Here is a 13571-nt window from a genome sequence, read left to right on the forward strand (position 1 = left end):
GCCTTCGACACGTTGTGACACCTTAGGTTCCATCCTAAGCACCCTCTTTGCTCATGTGCCATGCAGTCAGCTCATGCCTTGAATGAGAGAAAAGCTATTTTCTAAATAGCAGTCACTTGCATGCTCTTCTGTGCTTTATAGTGATTTGCAATTTATCAGACAGGTGTTTGTGTTCTGTGAAATATTTACTAGAAGATGGGAGGTCAGAGTGCCTGGGGCTGCAAAGCAGCTTGGGAGCTGCGGATGGCACACCATTGAAAACTGAACTCGGGGACTGTTGGGACTTTATGGCCTAACAGTGCACTTCGCAAAACTTGATTCACCTTACAGAGCTGATTAGAATGATGTAGCAGATGCAATTATCTTAGCAATGCCTGGTTTGAGAAGAGATAGCAACCAGATATTTCACTGGTGAGAAATCATTATCTCCATGTTTTATTTTCATTAAATTATTTTATTACAAGTGTATTGTGGGATATTTGTACACTGTGTGAAGATGTATTGCTGTGATGGGTATAATAAAAAGCTGAATGGCCAATAGCTAGGCAGGAGGCCTGGGTGTGATTTCCAGGGAGAGAAAGGAAGAGGAAGAGGACTCCAGGTACATAGGAGATGCCAATGAGATACAGAACAAGTTGGAGGTACAGAACGAAAGGAAGGTCAAAACCCATGTGGTAGAATGTAGATTAAAAAAATTATCAGTTAATTTAAGATATAAGACCTAGTTAGGAACAAGCCTAAGCTATAGCCAAGCTTTCATAATTAATAATAAGTCTCCATGTCATTATTTGGGAGCTGGCTGGTGGGACAGAGAAAGACTGGTTACACAAGTGGAACTCATAATTAGTCTTAAGATCCCAGCCCCAAAAGAGGGATTTGGGCTCAAAAGGAGTCTGTGTGAGGAAACTGTTGTCTGAGATGCCTAAAACACCTTGCCCTTTCAATCAACATTTTAATTAAATCAGCGAGTAAACCAGATGGCTGGTGTGATGGCAAATAAAAAATGATGCCCTTCCTAATCTTATCTTTATTTTCATTTTTCAGTGGGCATTATAGCTGAAATTGATATAAACACGGTAATTAGGGAACCCTGGCAACAAGTTACTCAAGACCTTGACAGTCACAGAAACCTAAAAGAAACCTGTTTCCAAGCCCAGCTACTTTAGTGACCTCTGCTAATGCTGCGAAACTATTGCCTGGTGGACAGATACATCTCAGAGATGGAAAGCTGGACAAGATGTTTGCCATAACAGGCAGAGAGTAGTGTTTGTCCTTGTAAACACAATCCTGGCCAAGACGCTTGCCCACAAGCTTTCCTATTTGTAGGACACTAGGCACGGTGGAAGCGTCCTGGGAGGCAGACTGTCCAAGCCCAGGAGTATATGATATGGTATATTTGATTCCCTACAACTTGCCACCAGACCTTACTTATTCATCTGTCACCGGGCTCTAGGCTGGATGAAGGGATCAGGTAGTTTGAAAGACTTAAGAAGCAGCAGGTGATGCCCCAGGCAGGGGTCAGGAATTAACACTGTAAAATAAGCACCCATGTCAACACATATCAAATAGAAAATAATAATTTATTTTAACTTCATTTTACTTGATGTTTGTAACTAATCATGATTCTGTGAACTTGCTTGGTTAAGTCTGTCCCTTCCAATCTACAAAGCAAAGGTCTACAACGATGAGCACTTAAAACTCCACAAACTGTCTCCATCCACAACTCCCTGTACATGCAAATTCTTCCAACAGGCGGTAATATTGGCAAACATGCTTTAAGCGTCCATACAGCTGCAGGAAATTTTGCTCGCTGTTAAAACCTTGACACTCTCCTTGGGAACCTTAACCAGAAAAATGTTAAAAATGGATATCCTGACTGGAAACATTGTTAGTTTGGGTGTAGGTGTGTGTGAAATCACCAAGCAGACTTTGGCGGGTTTGCATTGAAACCACAACTGACATAAGCTGTAGGAGTGAATGGTGACTCGTATGAAACACCTTTCAGCGAAGTGACATTACAAAATAGGGTCCCATTAAAAATACATACTGGCAGTTGCACTTTGTGTCTTAGGCAGAAAAAAAGCGTGTTTAACCTTCTTTTATATGAATATAGTTTAAACAAATTATTCTGTGAAAGTATGCTTAATAAAAGATCTTTTGGAAATTTAAACACTTTATGAAAAAGGTTAACAAGTAAAAAATTACCATTGCTATTTGAAAAAAAGCTGCTTGTTAATATTGCCTTCTAAGAGAGTAAGGGTGTATTTTTCCCTTCACTGAAAACAGAGCCAGGACACCCAAAGTTGTAGGAGTGGCAAATTTAGACTATCAACATGATGGCCGGGCTTATATATACAAAAACTTGCCGCATTGAACGAGGCAAGGATGTCTACCCCAACGGTAGCGGTCTCTCCTCTGTACACAGTGAGAGTTACACAGTAGTCACCGACAGGAAGGAATTGTATACCCTAGTGCCGTCTGGCGATTTTGTGCCGTGGGTTAAGAGTTCTTGGATGGTCATCCAATTGTCAAAGATCTTTTTGTTCCTCTTCTTCATCATCTTTTTGTGGCTCAGTTCCAGGATGTTCATCTCCTTCCTGTCGTCGGCCGCCTGCTGTTCCTTCAGACAATCCAGCCTGCTCTGCATCATAAACTCGCGCCTCCTTCTCTGCTCCTTGGCCTTCACCAGATGCTGTTTGCGCTCCTCCTTGCTCCAGTAGCGCCCCATCTTCATCTCACTCATGGCGTCGTCATCGGTGGTCAGGCCGCTGCGTTCCTCCCGGATCTTCAGCGCACGCTCCCGCAGCAGCCGGTCACGCACCGGCCTTTTGGTAATGTAGCGTGTCCCGTCGCTGCGGATCTTCACTTTCCACTCCATCCTGGGTTCGGCCGAGTTAGAGGAGTTCAAGTCCTTGCACATGCTCACCAGGCTCATCTGGCTTTGCGCATACTCCACGGCTGACTTCTGCTGGATCAGGTGCATGTAGCTCTGGTAGTGCTGCGCGTGCGCTGGGATGTGCGCGTGCTTGTACGGGGAGTGGTGGTATGAGGGCAGGTAGGCACTGCCCAGCTTTGGGCTGGCGGTGGGGCTCCTGCTGCCATCGCTAACTCGGCGCTCTTTGCTCTCCAGGGCCTGGCTGGGGTCCAGCTCTTTGGCGCTAGGGCTGTAGTTGGGGGTGCTTACTTCAGGGTCCTCAGTGATGGCGAGCAGGTTCTTGGGGGATGGCCTGTAAGCTTCGATGCTGGCCGCGGCCCCTTCGCTACTTCCCTCAGCCACCCTCCGCAAGGAGTTGTCTGGGGAGATCTCCAGGGTGAGTGGGGTACTCCGGCAGCTCTCCCCGGTGTTGTAGGCGCTCGAGCTATCCTTGTCTGACTTCTCGGGCAGCTCAGTGATGTCCGAGAGCTCATGGCGGCGCACGTCCACGCTGGTGTTGTAGTTGCGGAAGCCACTGTGGTGCAGCATCCAGGACTCGCGGTACTGCTCCTTCAGCTGCTGCATCTTGTGCGCACGCACGATGCTCAGGCACTCCAGCTCGATGCTGCGCAGCTCCTCGTTGAGGAGCTCCAGCTCCTTGTCCACACTCTCCGGGTCGCTCTTGGCAGCCGTGTCCACCGGGCTGCTGGGGTAGTACAGGCTGTAGGGGTTGCTGCTCTGCACCTGACACTTGAGCTCCAGCAGCTCGCGGAAACGCTCACACTCGTCTACTGGGATGCCCAGGTAGTCCACGTCGGTACAGTCCGCAGAGATGAAGGATTCATTGCTGAAAGGCAGGTCGCCACTGCCTAGGGTGTCCTGGCTACAGGTCAGCTTCCTCTGGCCCGCCAGCGGGTTGGAGGACGCCGTGGCGTCTTCACCGTTGTTCTCCTGTTCGGAGCTCTCGTCGTTGCGGGTGCTCTCATCCGTCCGACCCACGCCGCTGTCTTTCTCGTGCTGGTTGGATAAGATGGTGGCCGTGTCTGTGGTTCCACCATCTTCCTCATGCTTCTTCTACATCAGAGGAAAATGACAAGAACAACCGGTTCGTGGTGACGGGACTCTGGGGGAAGGGGGGCAGGTACCCAGTGTGACCTTTATGTGCGGGACAGGAGTTTTGGGTTGAGTTCTAATGTCCCAAGGCTGACCGGCAGCATTTGAATGACCCAGGGCCCAGGAAGTGGCCAGCCCTAACTCTGTGCATCTGGGCAGGTGCTTAATTCTCATTTTTTCAGTCTATATACCAGGGAAGATAGTATCAGTTATCCCGATAACTAACTGGTAAAGGAACCGGTACACAGGAAGAATGCATAAGCACTCATAAGAGACTCAACAAGCAGGTAATTAGGACTCTGACAGTGAGTGGCATGGGAGGGAGCTGTAGGGCTCGGAGCAGCTCAGGTTAATCACAGAATTGCTTTACTTTCAAAGGCATGACTTACTTTTCTCTGATCTCAGTAAACACTGATGCATATGTTTTCCTGGCGAACACCAGGCTAGTGGTATCAATGTCTCTGCTTTGGTTTTTTTTTCAACCATAAATGCATCATAATCTAGATGAGGTGGTATGTGCCTGTAATCCCAGCACTTGGGAGCTAGACTGATAGGAGTTTGGAACTCACTATGTAAAGGATGTGGTAATTTCCGGGGAAGAGCTTGGCGAGGGAACCTATCAGCTTGCACCCCTCCCATGCTCAAGCAGAAAAGCTCTTAGGCATGGGTTTGTTGATGGCCTTTACCATCGTGGAGGGTGCGAGCGCTCCTCAGTGGCGGTGGTGTGGGACTACCCCGGCTTTTACCTGTTGGAGCACACTGGCTGTGAACTGCATGGCCTGGTGATGCTGCTCCTCAAGCATGTCCATGTGTAAGTCATCCAGAAAGTCATTCCTGTCGTCATCCATCCAGCCCTCGTCCAGCTAGGAGAAGAATGGCCAACACACACACCAGAGGCTTTAGTATCAGCTTGAACTTAGAATCACCATAGAGACACATCGATGGCATAGAGTGGGTATGACCAGAGAGGGTTAGCTGGAGACGGAGGAGCCCCTCTGAACTTGGGCAGTGGAACAGAAGAAATCAAGCTAAATACCAGATTCTGCTGTGGGATGGTCTGTATGTCAAATGCTCTGATTGGTGAATAAATAAAACACTGACTGGCCAGTGGCCAGGCAGGAAGTATAGGCAGGACTAACAGAGAGGAGAACTGAGAGAACAGGAAGGTAGGAGGAGTCACTGCCAGCCACTGCCATGACAAGCAGCATGTGAAGACACTGGTGAACCACATGGCAAGGTATAGATTTATGGAAATGGATTAATTTAAACTATAAGAATAGTAAGCAAGAAGCCTGCCACGGCCATACAGTTTGTAAGCAATATAAGTCTCTGTGTTTACTTGGTTGGGTCTGAGCAGCAGTGGGACTGGCGGGTGACAAAGATTTGTCCTGACTGTGGGCAAGGCAGGAAAACTGTAGCTACAAGATTCATCTCTCTCCTTCATGACTGCACACCTTGCAGATAGCCGCTTCATACCCCACTTTCCTTCCCCTGCCGTGCTGGACCGTACCCTCAAACTGAGTCAAAATAAGCCCCTCTTTCCTGATGTTGCTTTGGGCGGGTATTTTGTCACAGCAAGGAGAAAAATAACTCATTTAACAGGCCATAGAAAAGCTTTCTTTCAAGGAGGGACATTACGTTCAGAAAACAGGAACTGCAGGGCTCTCTCCGGAATAGTCACCAAAATGCAGGTACTCTAGAGCAGTGGTCCTCAGCCTTCCTAGTGCTGCGACCCTTTAGTATAGTTCCTCACATTGTGGTGACCCCCCCAACCATAAAATTATGTCACTGCTACTTCATAACTCTAATTTTATTACTGTCATGAATCATAATGTAAATATCTGTTAAGTAACTCCCAAAGGGGTCATGACCCACAGGTTGAGAACCTCTGCTCTATAGGCTGGAAAAATTACCCCCCCCCCACGAGACCGAAGAGACCCCCAACCCTACTCCACACTGGAGAAGCTTCTAATACTTCCTCCCCTGCTTTGCTACTTTTTTATATCCAGACTCACTGGTTAATGCTGTTAGTTACTATTTGAAAGACTCAACTCCTTTCCTTTTGACCCCCCCCCCCCCCCCCCGCAATGTGCTAATCAGTGGGCCTTAGCTCCAGGCTGGAAGGGGCATCTGTAAATCCTGCTATGATTCCTTCATTAGTCAGACTGATGGGGCCTGGCCAGGTGGTTAAACCTTTGAATGGATCCCACATCACAACAGGTTCAACTGCCTTCCAGGCAGCCAGCACCTTTAAGCTCAGATGCGACACTCTGACATTGTTCTGCAGGGTTGGAGAGTCTGGTTTTGACTACAGAAACCCTACCTATTCAATCCCTAGGACATTGACTTACCTGGAGTTCAGGCCTTGCAATCAGCAACGAAAAGTTCTTGTTTTCTTCACTGGTTAGAAGAGCCACTGCCTCTTCACGGTTCTGCACTTCTATCCCATTAATCTAAAAGCACAAGGACAGGTGGGGACAGGTAGACGGGGACATGACTGGATGGAGCGGCAGCCTCTTGTCTTGCTTCAGAACTGCAGTCGCCACCGCTCACAGTCATGACATGGAAATTCCATTCAGCTTTCAAAAAGTGCTGATTTTAGGAAAGAAAGCCTTGCTTAGCCGGAGGTAGCCATGATGTGGAGGACCCAGATGATCCAGAAAACTCCTGCTGCTCAGGACACATCTGAGCCCTGGAATCTCATATTTGGGCAGGAGGATAAGTAAGAAACATAAAACAGATATTTCCTATATATAACAGGGGAGAAAGCAACAGGATGGCTGCTGGGATCATGAGGAGTGGAGCCGGGGAAGGGCGTGTATACGTGGACTGCGCATGCCCAGTTTAACGGGCTGGCTAGAGAGTCAAGTGGAAATGACGCCTCACCTTTACTGCGCATGCCCAGTTTAACAGGCTAGCTAGACAGTCAAGTGGGAATGACTCTCTCCTTCACTGTGCATGCGTAGTTTAACAGGCTGGCTAGAGAGTCAAGTGGGAACGACTCTCTCACCTTCACACTGACAACCCTCCGGCCGGCTGTCTGCCTGCGTGTCTCAGCAACGTTTGAGTTCTGCAAATTTTAGTTCCCGGGCTGATATTCCTCCAGTGATACCACGGTAGTCCCACTGACCTGGAAACTGAGCCCTTCATCTGACTTTGCCACTTTATGTCAAAGAACCAAGAGGCGGCAAAGCGGAGACACTACTGGTTGTCATTATCCAATCTGTTTACACAGTGATGACGGGGATGTCTGCAACCCAGGCAAGGCTCTCTCTGGGGCACCCTTACTACTTCCTGTTTTCAACTAGAGAAAACTAGCAACAAAAGTAAGTATGCTGAGGATTAGGGCCCTTGGTGTGAAGGTCTGGGTCTCTTTCCTAGGGAAACTCAGCTACCAAGGCTCTGGATAGAGGCTGGAGAAATAGAATACAGAGTGGTTGTATGTACAACCAAAACTGCACATAGTGGCATATGAAATGAGAAAAGTAAACTGGTAGACTAGAAACATGAAGATAAAAATGAGAAGAGATAGAAAGGCAAGCCTGTGGGACACAAGAAAGCCAAGGCTCTCTAACCCTACACACAACTACAGGGCCAGAGATGATCTCAGAGGATAGAATGTTTGCTTGGCACGAATGAAGCCCTGTGCTCCATCCTCAGCATCACATTAAACCAGGTGTGCAAGAGGCAGAGGCAGGAGCATCAGAAGTTTGTTTGGGTCATCTTTATGTAGTAAGTTTGATACCAACAAGGTACACTAACACGCCCCCCCCCCCCTTAAAAAAAGATTATAGCTGAAAGAAAGAAGTAAGCAGTCTTACTTTGCCTGCATGGAATAACAGGATTCAAGGTAGATGTTACTCTTAGAACTGAGTTCACAGGACAGGTAAACAGTGAATTCTGAAATTTTATACTTCTCAGAGGTATTTGGTCCCAAATATGGGACAGCTGGGTCTGTTCTCATTTCGCCCTTTGTACGTGATTGGCTAATTAGTCTTATTCACAAACCACACAGGGGAGGACTGCACAGCTGAATTTCTGATTCCTGACCTTAAATCTCTCCTGCATTGACAACCTCACTTACTCCTGGAACTCATTTGTTTGCTGAAGATATGCATCCTGGGTAAGGGAACCTACCTGGATGATGCGGTCTCCTTCACGGATGCGTCCATCCTTGGCTGCAATGCTGTTAGGGTCGATCTGAAACGCACAGCGGACACCTCAGCACAAACACAGGCACTTTTCCAAAGGCCATCTTTAACATACCGCCACACCCACCCCTGCCTCTCTGTGCTGCCCAGGTTTACACACAGGACTTAGCATCGTGCACAGGGAGAAACGGACTGATCTGTTCCATGCCCTTCCCGGGGCCTCTCAGAACCCTGCCTGGCAGTGCTGTGACCAAGGACTGGGTTCAGAGCTGCAGAGCTGAGCTGCTGAAGAGGCAGAGGGGCCTCTCACTGGACACAGTGTCATCAGAAGCAGGCCAGTGACGTGGAGTAGGTGAAGGGGGCCCCTGCAGGTATCCTGTCTGGCAGCCCAACTTTGGTGGGTTTACACCAGCCCTTGGTGGTTAAATTTTTGGAAGAGAGCTTTAAAAGTGAAATGTATAATTGGGGCGAGTGAGACTGAGGCTGGCAGGGGTGCCCTACACATGCTGATGTGACATTCAAAGCCTGGTAGGTGGTGCTTATCCAGTGAGTTAACTGTGAAGTCTATAGCAGATACAGCTCTTGGCTCAGCCCAGAGAGGCAGAGTTGATGTCTTCAGGAAATTGGGTTTCTGCAATTACAAGGAAGGATGCACGCATAGGAAAGTATTCACATTGAAATCTATTCCTCTACTCTGTCTCTTCTAGAAAGATCATTGCATCCTTTATCTATGTACTTTGATAAGTCCACATTAAGTTATGTTGGATGTATATGAACTCAACTGTGTATACTATGACAGGGAGGCAGGAGAGAGACTTTAAAATATATAAGCCATTCTGTCTACCATTGCACTTGAGTTGGGAAATGTGAGGCTGTTCTTCCCTCGGGGGTGAGCACACAGACCATGTAAACGACTCCATTTTATGGTTGGTTTGCGGCTTCTCAAGGGTAATTTTGCCTTATGTACCGACATTAGAACTTAACCTCTGTGTAAGATGTGACTCCACGGAGCGCGATGAAAGGGGCATGTGTTCTGTATCTTCCCAAAGATATTCTTGAGGAGCTAGGTCTAGGGTGTGTGAACAAATGCAAAGAAAAACAAAGGCCCAGCCCTTCTGGCTCCGAGAGGCTAATTTTCCAACCTTAGCTTTCGTACCTCACTTATGTAAATCCCTATGTCATCTTCGTCATCTGTCCGGTAGCACACGGTGAGGCCCAACTTGTCCTGGCTGTTCATCCTGTAGAGGCCCACTTCCTAGACAAAGAAAACCTCCTCTGTGAGACTCCAGCAGGCCAGGAACATGTCAAATGCTTTGAAAATATTTGGTTTAAATGATGGACTGGATTTCTTTGCATTCAACTGTGTAGAGCCAGTTAACTTACTGAACAAAAAGTGATTATGGACAGGGGATCAATGCCCTGGGCATTTCTGACCTCTCAGTCAATATAAAGTCATTTTGAAAATAGTTATTTTATTGATCCTCCCCAAGAAAAATTACCCATATTTCAGTCAGCGTCAAGACCTCAGGGGTAGGGCTTTTAAAAAGCATTCTTTCAATGTCTGCCACAAACAATAATATTTCCACACCCTGAACGCTCCAGCCACCTCGGCACAAATGTTTCCAGCATGTTGGGTTAGATTATCTCACGCTGCGCCCCTTAATATGCACAGGCGTAGAAGTTGCAAACAGATTACGCATAAATTGATCCAAGAAAGGAGAGTAACGTGATAGTGTGCAATTAATGCCTTCTATAACAGCTGTGATATTTACAGTCGAAAATTAGTTTCAGCCACTGTTACTGCAAATTAAATAAGATAAAAAGCAAACTGAACCCAAGGCTGGGACACACGATGACAGGCGATGTTATTGTTTGTGCCAATTAGTCTGCACTTCGGAAAGAAGTCAGAGCTCTGAAGTCTTGGGAGCTCCGGGAGGACCCTTCAGGTTCTCTGCTGGTGTTTACAAGCCTACTCACCCTGCCGTTCCCTCTGCCAGTGACTCGTGGGCTTTGCGCAGCTGCAAGCTGCGGGTCAGTTTGAGGGACCACCTGCTAATAAGTTGTCCAGCCGACTCTTCGGTCTGATTTTTTTTTTTTTATGGTTTTTGCTGGATAACCAGGAGGGTGGGATGGGCTCTGAGATGAGGTCTTCAGGCTACTCTGTCAGAGCCACTTCCAAGTGGCATCTCTAGAGGCCTTTCCTGGGATGTGGGGAAGGGCACAGCAGTCTTTGTAGAGACAGCCTTTCCTCATGAAAGACAGGGTGCCCAACACCACTGATAACCTTCAAAGCGGAAGAACAGGAGGTGTAAAGGCTCTGGACCAGTGTGGTCAAAGCCTTGTAAATGGGAAAGAAAGAAGGAAGGTGGATGTGGACATGGGGCTGGGCCAGAACAGGTGGCACTCTATAGGCCAGGGCAAGGAGCTTGGCTTTAGGTTTAGGTGGGCACTGCCCTGCTCCGATGGACTTTTCACTAGCTGACCTGTCCCATATAAAATGATTACAAAGGCAGGCATATAAGCAAATCCCCAGTCTGTCTTCATTCAGAAGCTTTACCATGGGCTTGTTGATTTGCCTGGGCCTTTGTTTGCTCACTAGCACACGTAAGGCAGGGAGGTGAGGCACACAGTGCTCCCAGCCCTGTGTGGCAGTTTAATAATCGTGTTTGGGTCACAAAAAGGAACCAGTGGTTACAACAAGAGAGTGCCTCTCCTTAATAAGATGCTGTTAGTTTATTTTCTGATCACTGATATGTTAATTAATTCAGTGACTTCCTAATGATAGCTCTTACAATATGGTAAATTCTCATTAAATGAAACTCTTAATTTCTGATGCTTTAGTTGCATTAGATGGAAATTTCCTTCCTTGTTTGTGAGTGTGCTAGTCAGGCTGGATTTAAGGGGTGTATTTAATCACAAGGGTAATCTCCAGATCCTTTGGAATAACAAGTTTTCACCCCACAAATACAAGTGGCATGTTCTATGTTTCAAACACCTCTCAGGCACCCCCATTGGGTTGTATTGTGACTAAGACTTTGCCACAGGGATCCTTTCTTGGGCCTTCCTGAGTGGGCACTCTGAATCAATGAAATTTCATGATTAGTGGCTCAGGTCCCCCAGGACAGGTCCCGATCCAATGCTGCCACTGAGCCTTGGGCTCTTATTTGCAGGACCCATTTGGTCTTGGAAGAGGTTGACCAGAAAGCAAGACCATAGGGAAGACTGGAGATAGACAGACAGACAGACACACACACACACACACACACGCACACACAACCAGTGTGGAAATTCCACTTCCAGTAGGATTCAATGTGAGGGAATGGGTTGTCTGTGTGGGTTCCAAGAGGACAGTCTCTTAAACTAGTGGAGACGCTGTAGCCCCAGTGTGCCTTACACCCCTTGAACTATATGCTTCATGGTCACAAATGAAGAACTCAAAGAAGTTAAGGGAAGTGTGTAGAAAGTTCTAGGACATTTCCTGATAACCAAAGGCATGGCAGTTTAACAAAGGTGGTGCACGTCAGCTGTCTGTAGGGCCAGTTAAATACTCCTGTACCGGTCAGCCACAGACCCACATCCAGGCCGTCACAGACCCACAGCGAGGCAGTCACATACCCACATCCAGGCCGTCACAGACCCACAGTGAGGCAGTCACAGACCCACATCCAGGCAGTTACAGACCCACAGCGAGGCAGCCACAGACCCACATCCAGGCAGTCACAGATCCACATCCAGGCAGTCACAGATCCACATCCAGGCAGCCACAGATCCACATCAAGGCAGTCACAGACTCACATCCAGGCCGTCACAGACCCACATCCAGGCAGTCACAGATCCACATCCAGGCAGTCATAGATCCACATCCAGGCAGTCACAGATCCACATCCAGGCCGTCACAGATCCACATCTAGGCAGCCACAGACCCACAGCCAGGCAGTCACAGACACACAGCTAGGCAGCCAAGCTTGTTCTTGGGGTCTTCTATCACAGTCAGGCATGACTCTGACACACGCTATGAGTGGCATTTGAGACCAGGAAGATGTTTGGAAGTCATATCATAGAAAGGAACTATGTAGTAGATTAGGGGTTTCTGGGTAGAAAAAAAGGACTCATAAGAAAGGGGATAGCTGGTCCTCTACTACACTGAAAAGGATTAGCTTTATCTATCCTGGTACCCTAATGCAAGTCTTTAGCACATGATTTTGATAATACCTACCCTGAAAAGTACCTCTTTACTTTTAGGCCAATGCTTTAACTGACAAAATTAGAGAAGCATTAAGCTAAAAGATTTTAGTTCATATTACTGTTGGTCTGATTTTGTTCTTTCTTGTCCTTATCAATTTTATTCTAAACCTTTTATAAGCAGGGGGAGATTTTTAGCACAAATTTTCAGGCTGGAATTGAAAATACTAAAGAGACAGCTCAGTGGGTAAAGCATTTGCTATGGAAGAATGAGGACCTGAGTTTAGATCCTTAGCAGCCATATAAAAGCTGAGTGTGTGGTTGGGTGTTTTTTTGACCATAGCACTGGGCTGACAGATATAGGAAGACCTGGAAGCTTGCTGGCCAGCTAGTCTAGCTGAAAGAGTGACCTGCTTTTTTAAAAAAAAAGGTAATTATAGAGAAAAGAAAACACTGGAAGCTGACCTCTGACCTCTACCCATGAGTGCACATACACATATTCAGAAAATATCCTGAAGAAATTTACAGTATTTTCCAAATCAAGGACCACTCATGCATGTGCATGCAAAACTCTTGATGTGTTGCCATTAACTGGACTTTCAGGGAGCAAGTTGGGGTTGGCTATACCTTCCCTGAAATGCAGCAACATCTCCAAGTTCTTGAGTTGAACCCTGACATAATGTGGCCACATGGAAGACCTCATATCTGACCTTATGGGTTTGCTCATAATTAAAATAGAAGTGGGTTAAAAATATTGTCCTAAAATTACCTTTGGACTATATGTATGTGGCATCTATGAAACATAAATGAACTTTATGTTTAGACCTGCTTCCTAGGTAAACCTCATTGTTTACATGCAAATATTTCAAAATCTGAACACTGCTTGTCCCAAGCATCTGGGATACAGGGTGCTCAACCTGAAAAAGATGCTACAATAGCTGCTGTTTCATAATTTGCATGGTAGAGAATAAGGTTCTCTTACTATAGTCGCTCCCAGTTAGGGCTATTTTTAGAACACATGGTCCCTCACAACAGCAGACTGAGGTAGAGATTAACACTGTGCTTAGCCTTTGAGCCTTGCTACCAATTCTCCCAGGACAGATTTTCATGGAGACAGTCCCATTCTCAGTTTGGCTGGATATCACTGAAATGCTGTGGAGGCCAGACTCCATTCTTTCAGATGGGTATGTGGTCCACCTGGCTCCAGCATG

The 13571-nt window shown here is 47.0% G+C and overlaps 1 protein-coding gene across 4 annotated transcripts in view; it reads right to left on the minus strand.

Moving 5' to 3' along the window:
• Positions 1–1561: 1561 nt before the first annotated feature.
• Positions 1562–13571, minus strand: part of Pdzrn3 (PDZ domain containing ring finger 3) — a 230632-nt gene continuing 218622 nt past the window's right edge. For all 4 annotated transcript variants that reach the window (XM_028872710.2, XM_037203948.1, XM_037203949.1 and 1 more), the window contains 5 exons: positions 9335–9433; positions 8165–8227; positions 6379–6480; positions 4774–4890; positions 1562–3988 (listed from right to left, as the gene is read on the minus strand). In XM_028872710.2, the coding sequence (XP_028728543.1) occupies positions 2432–3988; positions 4774–4890; positions 6379–6480; positions 8165–8227; positions 9335–9433 (1938 nt within the window). In that variant the 3' untranslated portion in view covers positions 1562–2431. The remainder of the gene's footprint in view (positions 3989–4773; positions 4891–6378; positions 6481–8164; positions 8228–9334; positions 9434–13571) is intronic.

Source organism: Peromyscus leucopus, chromosome 3, assembly GCF_004664715.2.
Source record: "Peromyscus leucopus breed LL Stock chromosome 3, UCI_PerLeu_2.1, whole genome shotgun sequence".
Lineage (NCBI taxonomy): Eukaryota > Metazoa > Chordata > Mammalia > Rodentia > Cricetidae > Peromyscus > Peromyscus leucopus.